Source organism: Leucopleurus acutus, assembly GCF_964270905.1.
Source record: "Leucopleurus acutus genome assembly, chromosome: 4".
Lineage (NCBI taxonomy): Eukaryota > Metazoa > Chordata > Mammalia > Artiodactyla > Delphinidae > Leucopleurus > Leucopleurus acutus.
In genome coordinates this window covers 61198689-61215157 of record NC_139146.1, presented here as the reverse complement: position 1 = coordinate 61215157, position 16469 = coordinate 61198689, and the positions used below count along the sequence as shown (strand labels likewise).

General features: G+C 36.7%; 1 protein-coding gene across 1 annotated transcript in view; it reads left to right on the top strand.

The window, feature by feature from the left end:
• Positions 1-16469, top strand: part of ARAP2 (ArfGAP with RhoGAP domain, ankyrin repeat and PH domain 2) — a gene marked incomplete at both ends in the record, with an annotated part of 189236 nt that overhangs the window by 60435 nt on the left and 112332 nt on the right. The window contains 4 exons of the mRNA XM_082838650.1: positions 7351-7466; positions 10432-10631; positions 14024-14109; positions 15335-15517. Coding sequence (XP_082694776.1) covers positions 7351-7466; positions 10432-10631; positions 14024-14109; positions 15335-15517 — 585 coding nt within the window. The remainder of the gene's footprint in view (positions 1-7350; positions 7467-10431; positions 10632-14023; positions 14110-15334; positions 15518-16469) is intronic.

Genomic DNA, 16469 nt, shown 5'->3' with positions numbered 1-16469 from the left:
TCACTGCTTTACGGGTTTTTCTTCTTGAAAAATGATAAGCATCCAGCCAAAGAAACGAGATATTTCTGGAGATGGAAAATGTGTAAAGATCTCCTGTGACAGCACTAAGTGCTGCTTTTAGTTCATCATCCCTAATCTTGGGGTTGCTATACCTCTTTTGGAGGTTAACTTTCACTTGGAAGTGTGTCTTTTTCCTGATCAAACACTTTGAAATGTGCAAATGTTTAAGTGGAAATTTTAAGAAAATCATTTTTTGGTGGTAATAAGTTTTTAAATAGTTTTGAAGAACTACTACTAATAACTTGTGTATGGTTCTAAACTATAGCTACTGTTTTGGGTTTTTTTTCCTACAATCTCAATTTTTATATAAAATTAAAATTTTTCAGCTTATAAATTATATGATAACTGCTTAATTCCTTTTTCTGCATACAAACTTTTGTTACCAGAGTGTGATCTATTGGAAAAATTAAAACTCCATTTGCAAAATCAGCATACAGGAAAGTATTTGAAAAACAATTTGAAAATGTTATTTCCCATAAGTTCCTTTAACTCTGTGTGTATGTCTGGAAATTTACTCTAACTTTGTGGATTATCGTTTATCTTTTCTAGTGCTTTTCCTTTACTTCCAATAGTTGTCCTTAATATTCCATGTCAAGTATCCGTACAGATATATTTGCAGTACTACTTCCATTTTTTTCTGGATCTATCCCTTCTACTGAATGAAGAACTTATATTTTCTAAGTTAAAATAGCTATTAGAATAGACTATCATAATTATGGTCTTATTTTTGAAATTCTTTATTTTTTAAGAAAAGTGGCATGATAACAGAAAGGAAGATGCCAATCTGCACGTTCTCAACAGTACACTGCCAGGTCTAAACTCTATGCAATTAACATGGACTTTTCACTTTCTCAGTTGCTCAGTTCAAAGATTTACTTTTTTTAAATCCCTTTCTTTCCCTTTCATTTATTAGCAGATTGTTTAAACTAACTTGAAGTAGCTTCTGAGTAGGAGAAATGCCTTAGGGAATGTTAGGGTTTTTTGTTTTTTGTTTTTTTGTTTTTCCAGATGGGCTATAAGAGGCAGAAAAGAACTATGAAGAGATATGTAGAAACATTTGTTAGAGAGGAAGATGGCAAAGTAAAAATAGATACTAAAATTCTTTACCTAATTACTCAGTTGAAAAACACTGTGGTGCTATTATATAAATTAAATGTTATCCCTTTAAATGCTTACACCATCTCTCAGCCCACCCCCCATGTGTTTAATTTTTGCATAGTTTCTTCTATTCCTTGTTTCTGCTTATGTTTATATGCCTGCAATATATTATAATTATGATAGTTTTTCCACATTGTTACTTCAACTTTGTATAAAATGAGTTGTGTAATAGAGTTTGATTACAGTTCACTGTGTTTATTTATTCATCTGTTTTACAAAAGTTTATTGGGTACCTCTTCATTCCTGGGTGCTGCTCCAAGCACTAGGGGCTCACTGGTAACCCACAAGGTCTCTGCTCTTTAGGATCTTACCTTCTGATGGGGGTAACACATCGTGATAAATAAATGAGATTTCTGAGAGCCTTCTGTTGGTAGCCTTTTCTTTCTTTTAGATTTGCTTTTTGGACAAGAATTCCTATGACCCTTTTCTAAAGATTATTTATATTTAAAATGCTGTTAGGTACCTGAATAGGTACCTAACAGAATAGGTACCAGTTTCATTTTAACTTTAAAAGTGTTATTATTTTTATATTCCCAAATTAAGGCTGTGACAGTTTACTTTATTCATTCACTGTTGTGCCCTTAGGAGTTCCGGGCAAGTAGCTGACACTCAGTAAACATTTGTAGAATGAAATGGTTGAATTAATAGTCATTTACAGCTGTCTTCATGACTAGAGAGTTTATATTTGCAAAAAATTTTTCTTTTAATATTATTTTCTTCTTTATGTATTCTCTTTTCATTTTTTCCTATTTATTTACTGGAATTATATTGTCACTCCTGACAATTTCTTTAAGCTCTTCATATAATATAGATATTTATCTTCGTGTCATGTTTTCTGCAACTGTTTTTCTAAGCTGTTGCTTATTTTTCACTTTTCAGTTAATTTTTATTTACTTATTTATTTATTTTTGGCTGTGTTGGGTCTTCGTTGCTGTGTGCGGGCTTCTCATTGCGGTGGCTTCTCTTGTTGCAGAGCACAGGTTCTAGGTGCGCAGGCTTCAGTAGTTGTGGCGTGTGGGCTCAGTAGCTGTGGCTTGCTGGCTCTAGAGCTCAGGCTCAGTAGTTGTGGCGCACGGGCTTACTTGCTCCGCGGCATGTGGGATCTTCCCAGGCCAGGGCTCGAACCCGTGTCCCTTACATTGGCAGGCAGATTCTTAACCACTGCACCACCAGGGAAGCCTAAGACTTTCTATATTCTGAAAAATAATTATCTTATACATTTATGTATCTTGAAATGATGTAGGTGTAGTATATAAGCCAGTATTTTTAAAATTTTAGATAGGTAACGAAATATGAACATACCCTCAGGTATATATATGTAGTGTTATATATATGGTACTGCTACTTGAACGGAATTTCTGCTAATAGATATGAGGTGAATTTAAGATAACTGACTTTGGTTTCCATTTGTTATGTTGTCCTGAAAGCCAGTCTCCCATCTTTTCCTGATGAGTTTTTGAATATCATGTTAATATTAGGGAATTCATTACAACCAGATGTCTTGCTTGGTGGGTTTGTGTATCCATTTAATGATAATTGTGGCATTGAGGTTTTAACTACATTCACTTGATTAAACATTCTCAAGTCGGGGTATAGCAAGAGACTCATTCCCCCAACATAACGTTCCCTCGTGTCTGGCATGGGAATGAAACTCTAACAGAATTTAAATAGACCTCATAGGGCTCTGGCTTGTGTGGTGCAGAAAGAAGCAGCAGGATGGAGGTGGTGGCCTGCTGTTTCTCTGGTTCCGTATCTGGCCAAACTCTGCATCTGGTGTTTCCCTGGAAATCTGGTGCCAATGTCATACAATGCCACATCTGTTTTCCACAAATGTCTAAGCACCGAGTTCTTAAATTCCTGGTCTGGAAACCTGGCATCTGGTGTTTCCAAAAATAAGTTTGAGATTTCAGCGAATTTGGGGTTAACAAACCCTTCTTTAATTTTGCTGTTTAGGAATCAAACGGTTGTTTTGCTCTTTCACTTTGTAGTTTTAAAAAGTAGTTTGAGCCAGGTTCTGTTGCTACGCATTTGTACAAATAACGCATTTCAGTGTCGTGGTAAATATTTGCCATTAATTCTAATCTGAATGTTGAATATGGAATCATTGGTGTGAATACTTTCAGTCACTGTAAATAAAATGGATATATTCTCATTGAAGACAAATTCTGTATTTAGAACCCTCAAATCAGGGGACTGTCTGGATGTATCAGACCCCCAACGTGTATTTCTTTATTCAGTTTTTATAGCAATGCTATATAAGGTAGATAGTACTATCTTTTCATAAATGAGGAAATGGAGGTCTAGGTGAATTAAGGACCTTGCCAGTAGTCATACAGCCAGTAAATGGATCAGCAAAGATTCTCCCCCAGTTCTGACTCTTGGTGCCCACATCATCATCATCACCTTTGCAACATCAGACCTGCTCTGCCAAGTGTGGCCATTCATGCTCTTTGAGATCCCACATTGTATGACAGCAAATTAACTGTGAAATATAGTTTACTCCAGAATCTGTTTTTAGCTTTACATTTTCTGTAACAATATATTTCTACCTATTGAATTTCTACGCTATTGTTTTTTTTCAATGCAGTTTATAGGGTTTTAAAGGTTGAAGTTTGGCATGTTCCCGACTCGTGCTTATTTTTCAAAATGAGAATAGTACTCACAATCAGATTGTAGTTAATGGGTAATTTAATTTTCTTGAAAGTTTAACACTCACATTCCATCCCATTTTACAAAATTTATACATGCCTGCTAGTTATTCTTAAGCATGCATTTTCTTGTAATTAACTTTTTAATAGGTAATATGTTCGGTTGCCTTCAAATTCAAGAGGTATAAAATAACAATAGTAATAACAATTAGTTAACTGGGCATATGTATCTGCTCTGCCTTCTTTGCAGAATTGTTAAGAAAATCAAATAAGAGTTCATAGCTGTTTGTAAGCTTCAGAGCCCTACACTAAGAGATATTAAATCAGTTATGGAGTGTATATGCTTAATGAAGACCAATGCTTTTAAAGCTTTGGACATTAGCAGAAGGGTTGGAATACAGGACAACTAGGTTCTTGACAATCCAGTGTGTCACTGTGTTCTGACCAGCCTATTTTTAACCACTAGTCTTAATAATTTCAAACGGTTTTTGTATAATCTGACTGCATGCTTTTTTTTTGCTCTGCAGAAGGCAGAGAGAAATGTTTGTATCCTGATATTTAAGTGCTGTAGACTCATACTGTCTAGATTCTACAACTGGTTCTGCTGTCTAATTCAGTGTTTCTCAGTATTGGCTATGTATGAGAATCATATGGTGGTAGTTTTGTTTTGCTTTTTTTTTTTAACTGAAAATCCTTAGGCAAGCCCTCTGATTCATGGGATCAGAGTCTCAGGCTGGGAGGAAGAGATCAACACAGGTAATTTTGATGAGCATCTAGGAGCGAGATACGTTCTAAACATGTTCTAAAGACTGTGTGAAAAGATGGCTTAATGTCACCACAAATATTTTTAGTAAGAAATGCAGTTGTTTCCTATTTAATAGCTTTCAAGAGCACTGACATTTATTTTGTTACTCTGCTGTACATTTTACAGTCCATTTGTGCCGGTGAGTTCAGGGGATACTCTAATTACTCGGAACCATATGGCCATGGCAAGCAGCTGATAAATGGGTTACAGTTTCTTTCCAGGCTACAAAATCATCTTTGCCTTGCTTGGGAGAAATCTGGGGCCTTGAGCCAACCCTCACTTGTTTTATTTTTAACAGAAGTCGCAGCTTTATATGTAGATACTTCACGACTTGCTTGTCGAAATGAGGTACCATCTCTTCAGGCTGGAGCCTTGGTAAGGCTCATCAGTTTCCATCCAAGGTTGTCAGTCTTACCATCTGCTAGTCTGATGGTCTGAGTCTGTATCTCCGCCCTTAGTAACACGCGGTACCTGCAGGCCAGACCCCCATCAGAGAATAATAAGCGGGAGTAGTCTGATAGCCAGGTCTTGTCAAAAGCTGCATCACAGAGAATTGTTTGAAGAAGATGCAGCCTGACTGTTTTCTTCTAGAGGTACCCCCATATCAAGCTGAGCCATCAGAAAGCTGTTTCTAAAATATCTTACCTGGCTACCCCTACTTTATTTTCTGATTTATAAAAGAGAGTTTGAATTTCTAATCACATGCCCTGGGAGTTTCTCCAATAGTTACATTATCCAGCAGGAGCATTGGTATAGATAACTGAGAATCTATTTTCTATAATTTGATAATTATAAGTTTAACTCGATACCAATATGCTAAAACTTATTAAAATGGGGCAGATTGGAAAAGTTTGATTCTCCTCCTCCATATAGTACTGTTTTTTGTTAGGTGGGCTTATGATACAAAGTGGAAGTATATCACCTTCTAAGTATTTCACAACACCTAGCATGTCTCTGCATCTTTTATATTCCTGACTCAATTTCTGGCTTGTTTCTCCCAACAAAATTAACCATTGTTCTTTCATCAGAAAAAATCATACTCAATTTACAAATGGGTCATTTCTTCATTCTCACTAAAAACTTGTACATTTTTAAAAATATGAAGTGAAACTTTTCTGCAGTTTGTGAATGGAAACCCTCTACGAATGGGGGAAATTTGTTATAATGTTGTTTTATTCCACTTATTTTATCAACCAGGAATGTATTAGTATCAGATGACAAAAACCTGAAGGATAGTTTAAATAGACAGGGATTTGTTTTAACAAATCTCTTGCTAATGCCATCACAGAACAAGATTCTTCCTATTTATTTTCTCCTCACTCTGGCATCCTTACAGTACAAGAATTTGTCCTCAGGCTTTTCATCTCAAGGATGCTTATTACATTCTAAAATGGCTTTGTGCTTCTAGATGTTGTTTCCCGAGAAGATGGAAAGGCAAGGAATGAAAGTCTTTTCTTTGAAGATGTGTCTCTCCACCCCCCTTCTCTTGCCCCCCAGGCCAGGAATTATTTATATTTTATTGACCATAAGTATGACATATGTTCACTCCTAGCTGCAAGGGAGATAGGAAAATAGTACTTTTGCTTTTAGCTTGTACAACAGGAGAGACAAAGAGAAGACCTGTGAATTGTTTCTTTCACAGTCTCTGCCAGAAGTGTCCTTCCTGAAAGTGGACCAATATTTTTTGCAGTCGTCTTTAGTATGGCTACTTTTTCCTAGTCATAATTTAATTTAGGAATTCAGAACACATTTAATCTGAACCTGTTCACATAGATAATTCATTTTTCGAGGTACAGATTAATTATATTTTTAAGGTGTGAGATGGTTTGAAAAATCAAATTCCAGAACCCTTATGGCTAGATAATATATTGCAAACTTTAATGCTTTTAGAAGGCAGACTTTGTAGCCTTTTGAACAGTTTCTAATTTTGGTAGATCAAGCTGAACATAGTGGCTGTAGGTGCTGAACCAATGGCAGCTTTCATACGAAAATAGCATTAGAGGAGCTTTTAAAGAATCTAATTGAAGGAAGAAGAAAGTAATAAAATATTGGAAATGAGATAAAATTGTAATATAAGTAATGCTTTTGGTTGAGAGCAAATGAGGAAAATAATGTGACAGAGCAGAGGTAACGACATACAGCAGAACAAAGAGTGAGCATTTAGACGGCTTGGGTTTCAGTCCCTTTCTACCATGTACAGCCAGCCGCACTTTCCGCCTCACTTTACCTTTTTGAGCCTCGGTTTTCCCTTCTTTTCATCTAAATAGTAATTATACCAGCCTCACAGTGTCATCTGGCTCCCCCAACTGGAAAACGGCTGGGCACATGGTAAGGGTTAGTTCACTGTTAATTCCCTTTACTAAATGGCTAAAGGTGGAAAAGTGCCTAACTGTTAACAGGCATATGTAGTTCAAGATCTATGTCCTAGTCAACTTATGTTTCATGTGAAAAGACCCTTGCTTTATTAATAGCCTGTCAAGCTTCAAATGCTATCGTGTTACCATGTATTGAAAGTGACTACCTTTTATAAAACCACTCTCAATCCATTTTTAATGAAATAATTCCATCTTTATATGTTGTAGTAAAATTTGATGAGATTTGTTAAATTTTAGAGAATATAAATGTACTTTCAAAAATCCATATTTTTGTTTATAATTTTTTTGTTTTTCTCCAAACTAGGATTTTAAGAGTGGACTTGGTATTACCATAATTCCTATGAATGTAGCAAATGTAAAGCAAGTGGACCGAACTGTGAAACAGTCTTTTGAAATAATCACTCCCTATAGGAGTTTTAGGTAAGTTATATTTAAACATTTTTTGTTTGTACTACTACAGGAAATCTTGAGTGATCCCCTTGTACGTTGCCAGTGGTGATTTTACTTCTTATAGGATACTTAATAAAATTACGTTCTTACTTTTTCATATTGTATAATTTATTAGCCAGTATATAAAAATGTGCCAATAGGCACATGAAAAGATGCTCAATATCACTGATTATTAGAGGTACACAAATCAAAACTACAGTGAGGTATCACCTCACACCAGTTGGAATGGTCATCATTAAAAAGTCTACAAATAATAAATGCTGGCGAGGGTGTGGAGAAAAGGGAACCCTCCTGCACTGTTGTGGGAATATAAATTGGTGCAGCCACTATGGAAAAGAGCATGGAGGTTCCTTAAAAAACTAAAAATAGAGTTACCACATGATCCTACAATCTCACTCCTGGGCATATATCTGGAGAAAACTCTAATTTGAAAAGATACATGCACCCCAGTGTTCACTGCAGCACTATTTACAATAGCCAAGACATGGAAGCAACCTAAATGTCCATGGAGAGATGAATGGGTAAAGAAGATGTGGTATATATATATATACAATGGAATATTACTCAGCCATAAAAATAATGAAATCTTGCCATTTGCAGCAACACAGATGGACCTAGAGATTATCATACTAAGTGAAGACAAATATCATGATATTGATTATATGTGGAATCTTAAAAAAATGATACAAATTAACTTATTTACAAAACAGAAACAGACTCACAGACATAGAAAACAGACTTATGGTTACCAAAGGGGATGGTGGGGAGGTAAATTAGGAATTTGGGATTAACATATACACACTACTATATATAGAATGGATAAACAACAAGTACCTACTGTATAGCACAGGAAACTATATTCAAGTACCTACTGTATAGCACAGGAAACTATAGTTAATATTTTGTAATAACTTATAATGGAAAAGAATATGAAAAAATATATGTATATATATAAAACTGAATCACTCTGCTGTACACCTGAAACAAAGAAAAAGTTTATGTTTTTACTTTTTCATATCGTGTAATTTATTATCCAGTGTATAATAACACCTTGAAAAAGTGATCTGAATAATCATACAACCTGAAAGATACTAATTTCATGAGATTTGTGTAGTTTCTTTTCATAATACCTCTTTTTCTTAGAAGGCTTGGTGATTTTTGATCCAGAAATATGTGAAAAATTACTTTATTTTGAAGGTATATAAAATAAAAAGAGATATTACATTGTCTTTAAGCTGTATTGTTATTTTGCCCTCTTTTAGCCTAACCAAATACAGTCTGTCCTTTAAGAGCAATCCCTAATTACAACTGCTCCGTGATTTCCTAAAAGTAACCTCAGCTCAAAATGTTGCTGAATTTAATGGATCTCATAGCACGTATGATCAAATACCTTAGCATTTTGATACATGTCTTGTATTATGGCGCTCTGGTAATTGCTTTATTATGACAATGAAACAGAAAACTTAATGTGTGTTCTTAGTATGTGTTAATAATCTGTAATGACTCTCTGGGTGCACCACTCTCCCAGCACCTCAATGTGTTCATCACCCTGAACGCTCTTCGAACCCTGTTGTTTGGGGGATTTTTTTTTTTTTTTCCCTCGGCATGTGGGATCTTCCTGGACCGGGGCACGGACCCGTGTCCCCTGCATCGGCAGGCGGACGCTCAACCACAGCGCCACCAGGGAAGCCCCGTGTTTGGGGGATTTTATGGAGGTTTCATTTCATAGGTAAGATTGATGAAATCCTGGGCCATTGGTGATTAACTCCACCAGCCTCTCTCTCCTTCCCAGAGGTCACGGGGTAGGGCTGGTTGAAAGTTCCAAGTCTGTAGTCACATCTTGGTCTTCTGCTGACCAGCTCCCGTCCTGAAGCTGTCTAGCCTTCAGCCACAAGCTATCTCATTAGCGTATAAAGGACTTTTATCATTCAGGGTATTCCAAGGGTTTGGGGAACTATATACCAGGAACCAGGGACTAAGACCAAATATCTATTTTCCATTGTACCATATGGGCTCTGACCAATCTCTATAGAGAAGCAGAAACCACTAAGGAATTTATCAATATTATAGTGATGATGGAACCATGAAGTGATTCAAAAAATATAATCCATGTAGGCCACTCAATTTCTTTATAGATTACAGAGAAAATGTTAATCCTCTGTTGTTTTCATTGTCTCTCAAAGCATTTTCATCTTCAGAACAGAAAATTTCAGTATTAAGCATCATTTTGTGGGTCACTGACTGAGTTTGGAGCACTTGTATGTAGCACATTTTCTGGCACATTATAAGTACTCAGTAAATATTTCTTGAAAGAGTGAACTGATGTTTTAATGTTTTATTCCTTCACTCAGGCACCCAATAAACACTAAGAATTACATGGCTAAAAATGAGTTAGAATTCTGTTAGAATACTAATCACTTAAAACTTTTTTGATTTCTCAGTTTCTTAAAGCCATCTGGACATTCTTCTATTTTAAAAACAAGAATCTATTTTTAAGACAAAAAATCAAAATTTCTCGTGGGTGTTTTTGATAACTTAGTTTCAGACTATGGCATATTTTCTTGGCAAAATAAGCCAATGGTCCTGAAACTCTGCCAGTCTCTTATTGATTATTATGTAACCACTGCTTAGGAAGCATGACTTCTCTTTTAAGCTTTTGACCTAACAAGGTGATTTTTATATCCTGGTCAGAAACGTGTGTATGTTAATTTTGGTTCAAGATAGGTAGACAAAGTCATAAGCAATGTGGAAAATTAAAGGAAAAAAATAGATTTCTCAATGAGATGATTTTTAACAGAAAAGACTCCAACCGCCTGGAAGGCATATTTTTCAGCAGCTGTTTAATTTATGAGTGAAATGAATATGCAAACTGAACATACTGCTTAATTGGCTTTTACAAGGGAGATCGATAATGCAGAAACGTTCATTGTTTCAGCTTTACAGCCGAGTCTGAAAAAGAGAAACAAGAGTGGATTGAAGCTGTGCAGCAATCGATAGCAGAAACTCTCTCTGATTATGAAGTAGCTGAGAAGATTTGGTTCAATGAGTCCAACAGGAGCTGTGCAGATTGTAAAGCCCCAAATCCTGACTGGGCATCCATCAATCTCTGTGTTGTCATCTGTAAGAAGTGTGCAGGTAATTAGTGATAAGTTATGCTCATCACTGTTTGGTGACAGATTGGCACTGAATGCTCTTTAGTGTCGTACATACTGTGTCCCACCTAATGGCTATGAAAAATAAAGACAGAGAAAATTTATTACATTTAAATCAAATTTAGAAATACCATTCTAAACTTCTCTTATGCATGACTTAAATATAAAAATTGATTTTTAAGCATGTAATCATTTTTTTGTGCCTGCTGGCCCATGTATGGATTTTAAAAAGACAATGCTGAAATTTTTAGGTTTTGGATGAATGTGTTTCAGAATGCACCCTGAACACGCTTGCACTTCGTATGATTTGTCCCTTTTTCCTCAGTCATATTTTGTAAGATCTATTTTTCACATCAATCTGCTCTGCGCTCTAATCTTGGTTCACCAGATCTGAATTTTTATATAGAAGCATTTTCCAGGTGTATTGAAGTTTATGAAAGTAACCAGTACTGTGACTAATTTTCTTCTTGTGATCTTATACCTTACAAACTATTTGACAGCTCCTTGTATTTGGGAGGTAAGACAGCTGTCCAAGTGAGTAGAGGGAATGGACCCTAGCTTAGGTATGCGACCGTGGAGGTCTTAGAAAAAGTTAGCTACAACCTAAACTTCCCTTCAGCTTTTCAGCTCTACCAGGTACTGTGCTGTTCCTGGGAATTGAAATGCTCTGTAAGACAAGACATGACATTTCCTGCACAAATATATAAATAGTAATTGCAATAGAGTGTGATAAGGGCAGGAATAGTGTTGAGCACAGGTTTCACTGAGAGAATGCAGAGGAAGAGCACCTCAGAGCAAAGACAGGACAGCTGCTTCAAGCCCTTCAGACTTTTCTAGAGCTCTGTGCTACCACATTTGTCATCACACTGAGCTGATCACCTACATCAATAAAAAGCATCAGTTAATCCTCCTTGACTTCGTATTTTTTCCTAACCTCTTCTCCTCTCCAGTCTCACTGGAAGAGATAGCGTTTGTGTTGTTTAAGGCTGCTCTGTCTACATATGTTCCCTTCCTTTCCTCTCTTCTCAGGATCCTCACCCTGTCACTTATTCACTCCCTGTGTAAGTACAGTTGGTCCTCCATATTCACGGTTCTACATCAAACAACTGTGGATCAAAAATATTTGAAAAACAAAAATTTACAGGAAGTTCAAAAAAGCAAAATTTGAATTTGCATGTACCAGCAACTATTACATAACATTTTATTGTATTAGGTATTAAAAGTAATCTAGGGGGGCTTTCCTGGTGGCGCAGTGGTTGAGAGTCCGCCTGCTGATGCAGGGGACACGGGTTCGTGCCCCGGTCCGGGAGGATCCCACATGCTGCGGAGCAGCTGGGCCCGTGAGCCATGGCCGCTGAGCCTGTGTGTCTGGAGCCTGTGCTCCACAACGGGAGAGGCCACAACAATGAGAGGCCCGCATACCGCAAAAAAAAAAAAAAAAAAGTAATCTAGACATGAGTTAAAGTATACAAGGATGTGTGTGGGTTATATGCAGATACTATGGCCATTTTATACAAGGGATTTGAGCATCCTCGGATTTTGGTATCTGTGGGTGGTCCTAGTGCCAATCCAAGATACCGAGGGACAACTGTATTGAACTATGGTTTATTTGGTTCAGCATATAAACTTGCATAATTCTGTTAACGCCAGCTTTCTGAAAACTTACTATTCTCTTACGTATCATTCTCTGTTCCTTTTTCCTTTCATAGACAAGACACTTTCAAGCGTAGTGGTCTGCACAGGTGTTCTTCATTTCTTTAACTTCCTAGTGTATCATCAGCATCCTGTAATCAGTCTTCGTTTCTCTTGCCTCCAGTAAAAATATTTTCACCACATTTACCAGTGTATTTTACCTCTCAGTTTCTGTGTGGTCAGTTCCTATCTTCTCTGCCTTCTCTGCAGTATTTGACATTCTTGACCAATCTGTCGCTCAGTGACTTTCCATCCTCCCGCAACTTCCGACACACCATTTTCTGTTAGTGTGCTCTTACTACTCTGGTCATCCTTTTCCAGGTTACTTTTCCTTTGCCTGCTCCTAAAATATGTGTGTTCCCTTGGATTATATCCTAAGCTTTCTTTCACTCTGATGTTCCTGGGTGAGGTTGTCATTTGAATTCAATACTCATTTTTAAGCAGGGGATTCTCACTCTGTTGGAAACTCTACTCTTATAGCTCCTGCTAGATTCTCAACTTGGATTTGCCCAAGATACCTCAAAATTAACATGATAAAATGGAGCTCTCATTGCTGCCCAGCTCATTACATTAAACTGTATATTCTCCTATATTCCAAATCTTGGTCAGAAGCAATACTATCTACCATACACTGAAGCCTAAACCTTGAGAGCTCTCTTGACCCTTCCTCTTTCCTTAAAGCCCACCAGGTCCCATCAGTTTTATCTTCTGAATATCTCTAAATCTGTTCTCCACATTATTTCTTTTCCTGCTGCCTCAAGTCAGATTCTTTCCTAGGCTACTCCAGCATCCCTTCTTCCTGCATGCTTTTGAGCTTGACTCCTTTTGGTGTTGCCTTTCTGTAGTCTTCATAAGTGCAAACCTATGCAGGTTCTTGCCATGGTAATTCTAGGGCTTTGTGCTCTGAGTAGTTTCCTTCTCAAAGAATGGAGGAAAGGAACCTATGTAATGTAGAGAAAGTAATGAGAGGAATGAGCTTTCTCATGCACATTAGGCAAAAGGTCCTTAAGATCAAGGATGATGTCTTATATACCTTTTTTCTATCTCAGCTTAGAAAGAGTCTGACATATGCCTGAATGCCCAGTAATGGCTGAATGATGATTTATACAGCAGAATTAAATTGATTATGATAGAATGCTGGGCATTCACTTCCAGGCATAATAGTAGAATAAAGAATCGACTTTAGATTTTTAAGTAGGCATTTATTAAAGTTGTAGCTAGTTTTTTTTAAGAGTAAAGGGATGATATCTGTATTCACTCACATAGGTATAATTTACACAGACCCATTATAAAATGTTTTCAGTGACCTACAATTTCTAGTTAATTACCAAACAATGAAAAATATATATATATACGTATATACACATACATACATGCACACATACATGCATATGCACGCACACATATACACACATGTACATGTATACACACTTTTTAAAAGTGTAATTTTATACCAGTACAGGATGGTGATGGTGATTTCTGTTATCTTCAGTGTGGTTGGTTATGATTCCTGTATGATTACCACCACTACAGTAGGGTGGAAAGTAGGTATTGGTTTGTTTTAAGTTCAAAAGATATATTAATCCACACATACCTATACATGTACATATACACTTTTCTTTTTAAAGGTAAAATACGTTTACATACAAATTCAAATAGAAATCAATTGTTTTTTGACTTCAGGGCAACATAGATCTTTAGGACCAAAAGATTCCAAGGTTAGAAGTCTGAAAATGGATGCCAGCATTTGGAGCAATGAACTCATTGAGGTGAGTCCGACTTGACTGTGGTGGTGGTCAGCAGAGGTCCAGGAGGAGGTGTGCAGTGGGGTGGTGTGGTTACTTTAAGAGCTCTCTGATCAAGTTCTCACCACATTATAAAAATGGCTTATAGCCTGTTCGATAGTAGTAACTTTCTACTTTAACTTTCCGAATGCTTCCTAAATGAGACAGTTATTTTAAAAATAAAAAATACAAGGAGCTTTAATAGTAATAACTACTTGGGGCTTCCCTGGTGGCGCAGTGGTTGAGAGTCCGCCTGCCGATGCAGGGGACACGGGTTCGTGCCCCGGTGCGGGAAGATCCCACATGCCATGGAGCGGCTGGGCCCGTGAGCCATGGCCACTGAGCCTGCGCATCCGGCTCCGCAACGGGAGAGGCCACAAAAGTGAGAGGCCCGCGTACTGCAAAAAAAAAAAAAAAAAAATAGTAATAACTACTCTTAAAGGCTTGACAGCTTTTTTTAAAGCCAGAATTGACTTTCTTTCTTTTTAACCCAGCATGGATAAAATATCAGAAAAGTGAATGAAAACATTTGGCAAAATCGACTATTCTTTATCTTGGCCATGCTCTGTCAGTAACTGAGATCATGTCTAACTTGCTGTCTCCTGTATCCATTCTCTGCTCAGGTGTCTGTACCACTCACTGTCAACCACGTTAGCCCACCTACTCAGCCATTTTAAATGAATCTGTCTCAATGTGAGCTACCTTCAAAAAGTAATATATATACTACCAAACGTAAAATAGATGGCTAGTGGGAAGCAGCCGCATAGCACAGGGAGATCAGCTCAGTACTTTGTGACCACCTAGAGGGGTGGGAAAGGGAGGGTGGGAGGGAGACGCAAGAGGGAGGAGATATGGGGATATATGTATATGTATAGCTGATTCACTTTGTTATACAGCAGAAACTAACACACCATTGAAAAGCAATTATACTCCAATAAAGATGTTAAAAGAAAAGTAATAATGCTTTTGCTGCAATTTGTGTTGCTTGCAGTTTCTTTTCTAGCTCTTCTTTTACCACTATTACGAGCAGCTAGACTCTTTAAAATAGAAATAGTATCTGCTCTCACACTCCATCTTCTGGAAAAAGTTGGGTCTTGTATTTTGCATATTTTGTACCAAGCTATGCTTTAATGTCATGTGAGTCAGCTTTCTGCAGATTCAAATACATTTTGTGAATTGATATGTTTTATATTTTTTTTTGATAATTCAGCTTTTTATTGTCATTGGAAACAAAAGAGCTAATGACTTTTGGGCTGGTAGTCTTCAAAAAGATGAAGAATTACACGTGGACTCTCCAGTAGAAAAGAGAAAAAACTTTATCACTCAGAAATACAAAGAAGGAAGATTCAGAAAAACCCTTTGGGCATCTCTTACCAAGGAAGAATTAAATAAGGTAACCAATGAAATGTAACAAAAAACATGGATATTAAGGTCTTTTTAAATATATGACAAGGGTTTTGAAAAAAAGTTAAAAAAATTTTTTGCTATTGCATAATATTATTGTTTAATTTTATTTCCTTTTGTGAGATTGTGCCATTGTTTTTTTCTCCTTCATTTCACTTGAGGATTCGTTATCAATAGCGAATAAACTTCTGTCCCTAACTGAAGTTTCTATCTGACGTAGTTTCTATCTGACATAAGCCATTAAAACATTTCTATCTACGTCTATCTGACGTAGTTTCTATCTGACGTAGGCCATTAAAACACACCATTTAAAACTTCGACAGTTTTCCCCATTTTAGGGACAGGATACTGAACATAACTTCAGCCAGTACATTGTTGACTTGCTATCACCAAAATTAACTTCATTTACTCAATTAATTTATTTTTAAAAGCAGTAGTTTGTTTAGTGCCATTGATTTGAAGTGTCGTTTGCCTTTGGTTGAGTTATTGCAGGTCTTCTTGTGACCATTTTATGTTGCCCTTTTGGCAAAGAATTTGTAAAGCATCCTGCCCGCCTCTCCTTTATTGATTTTTGTGTTTGTTGCTTGTGCTTTTGGTGTCATATCCAAAAAATCATTGCCAATACTGATGTCAAAGAGCTTACCACTTATGTTTTCTTCTAGAAGTTTTATGGTATCAGGTCTTATGTTTAAGTCTTTAATACATTTCAAATTAATTTTTGTGAGTGGTGTAAGGTAGGGGTCCAATTTCATTTTTTTTTTTTTTTTTTTGCATGTAGTTACTCAGTTTCCCAGCATCATTTGTTGAAGAGACTATCCTTTCTCCATTGAGTGTTTGTGGTGAATAGATATTTATTGCACACTCACTCATTGCTGAATTCATTTTTAGGTTCCGGGGGTACAGTTGTAGTAAACAGTAGATGTGATTCTTTTATTCATGAG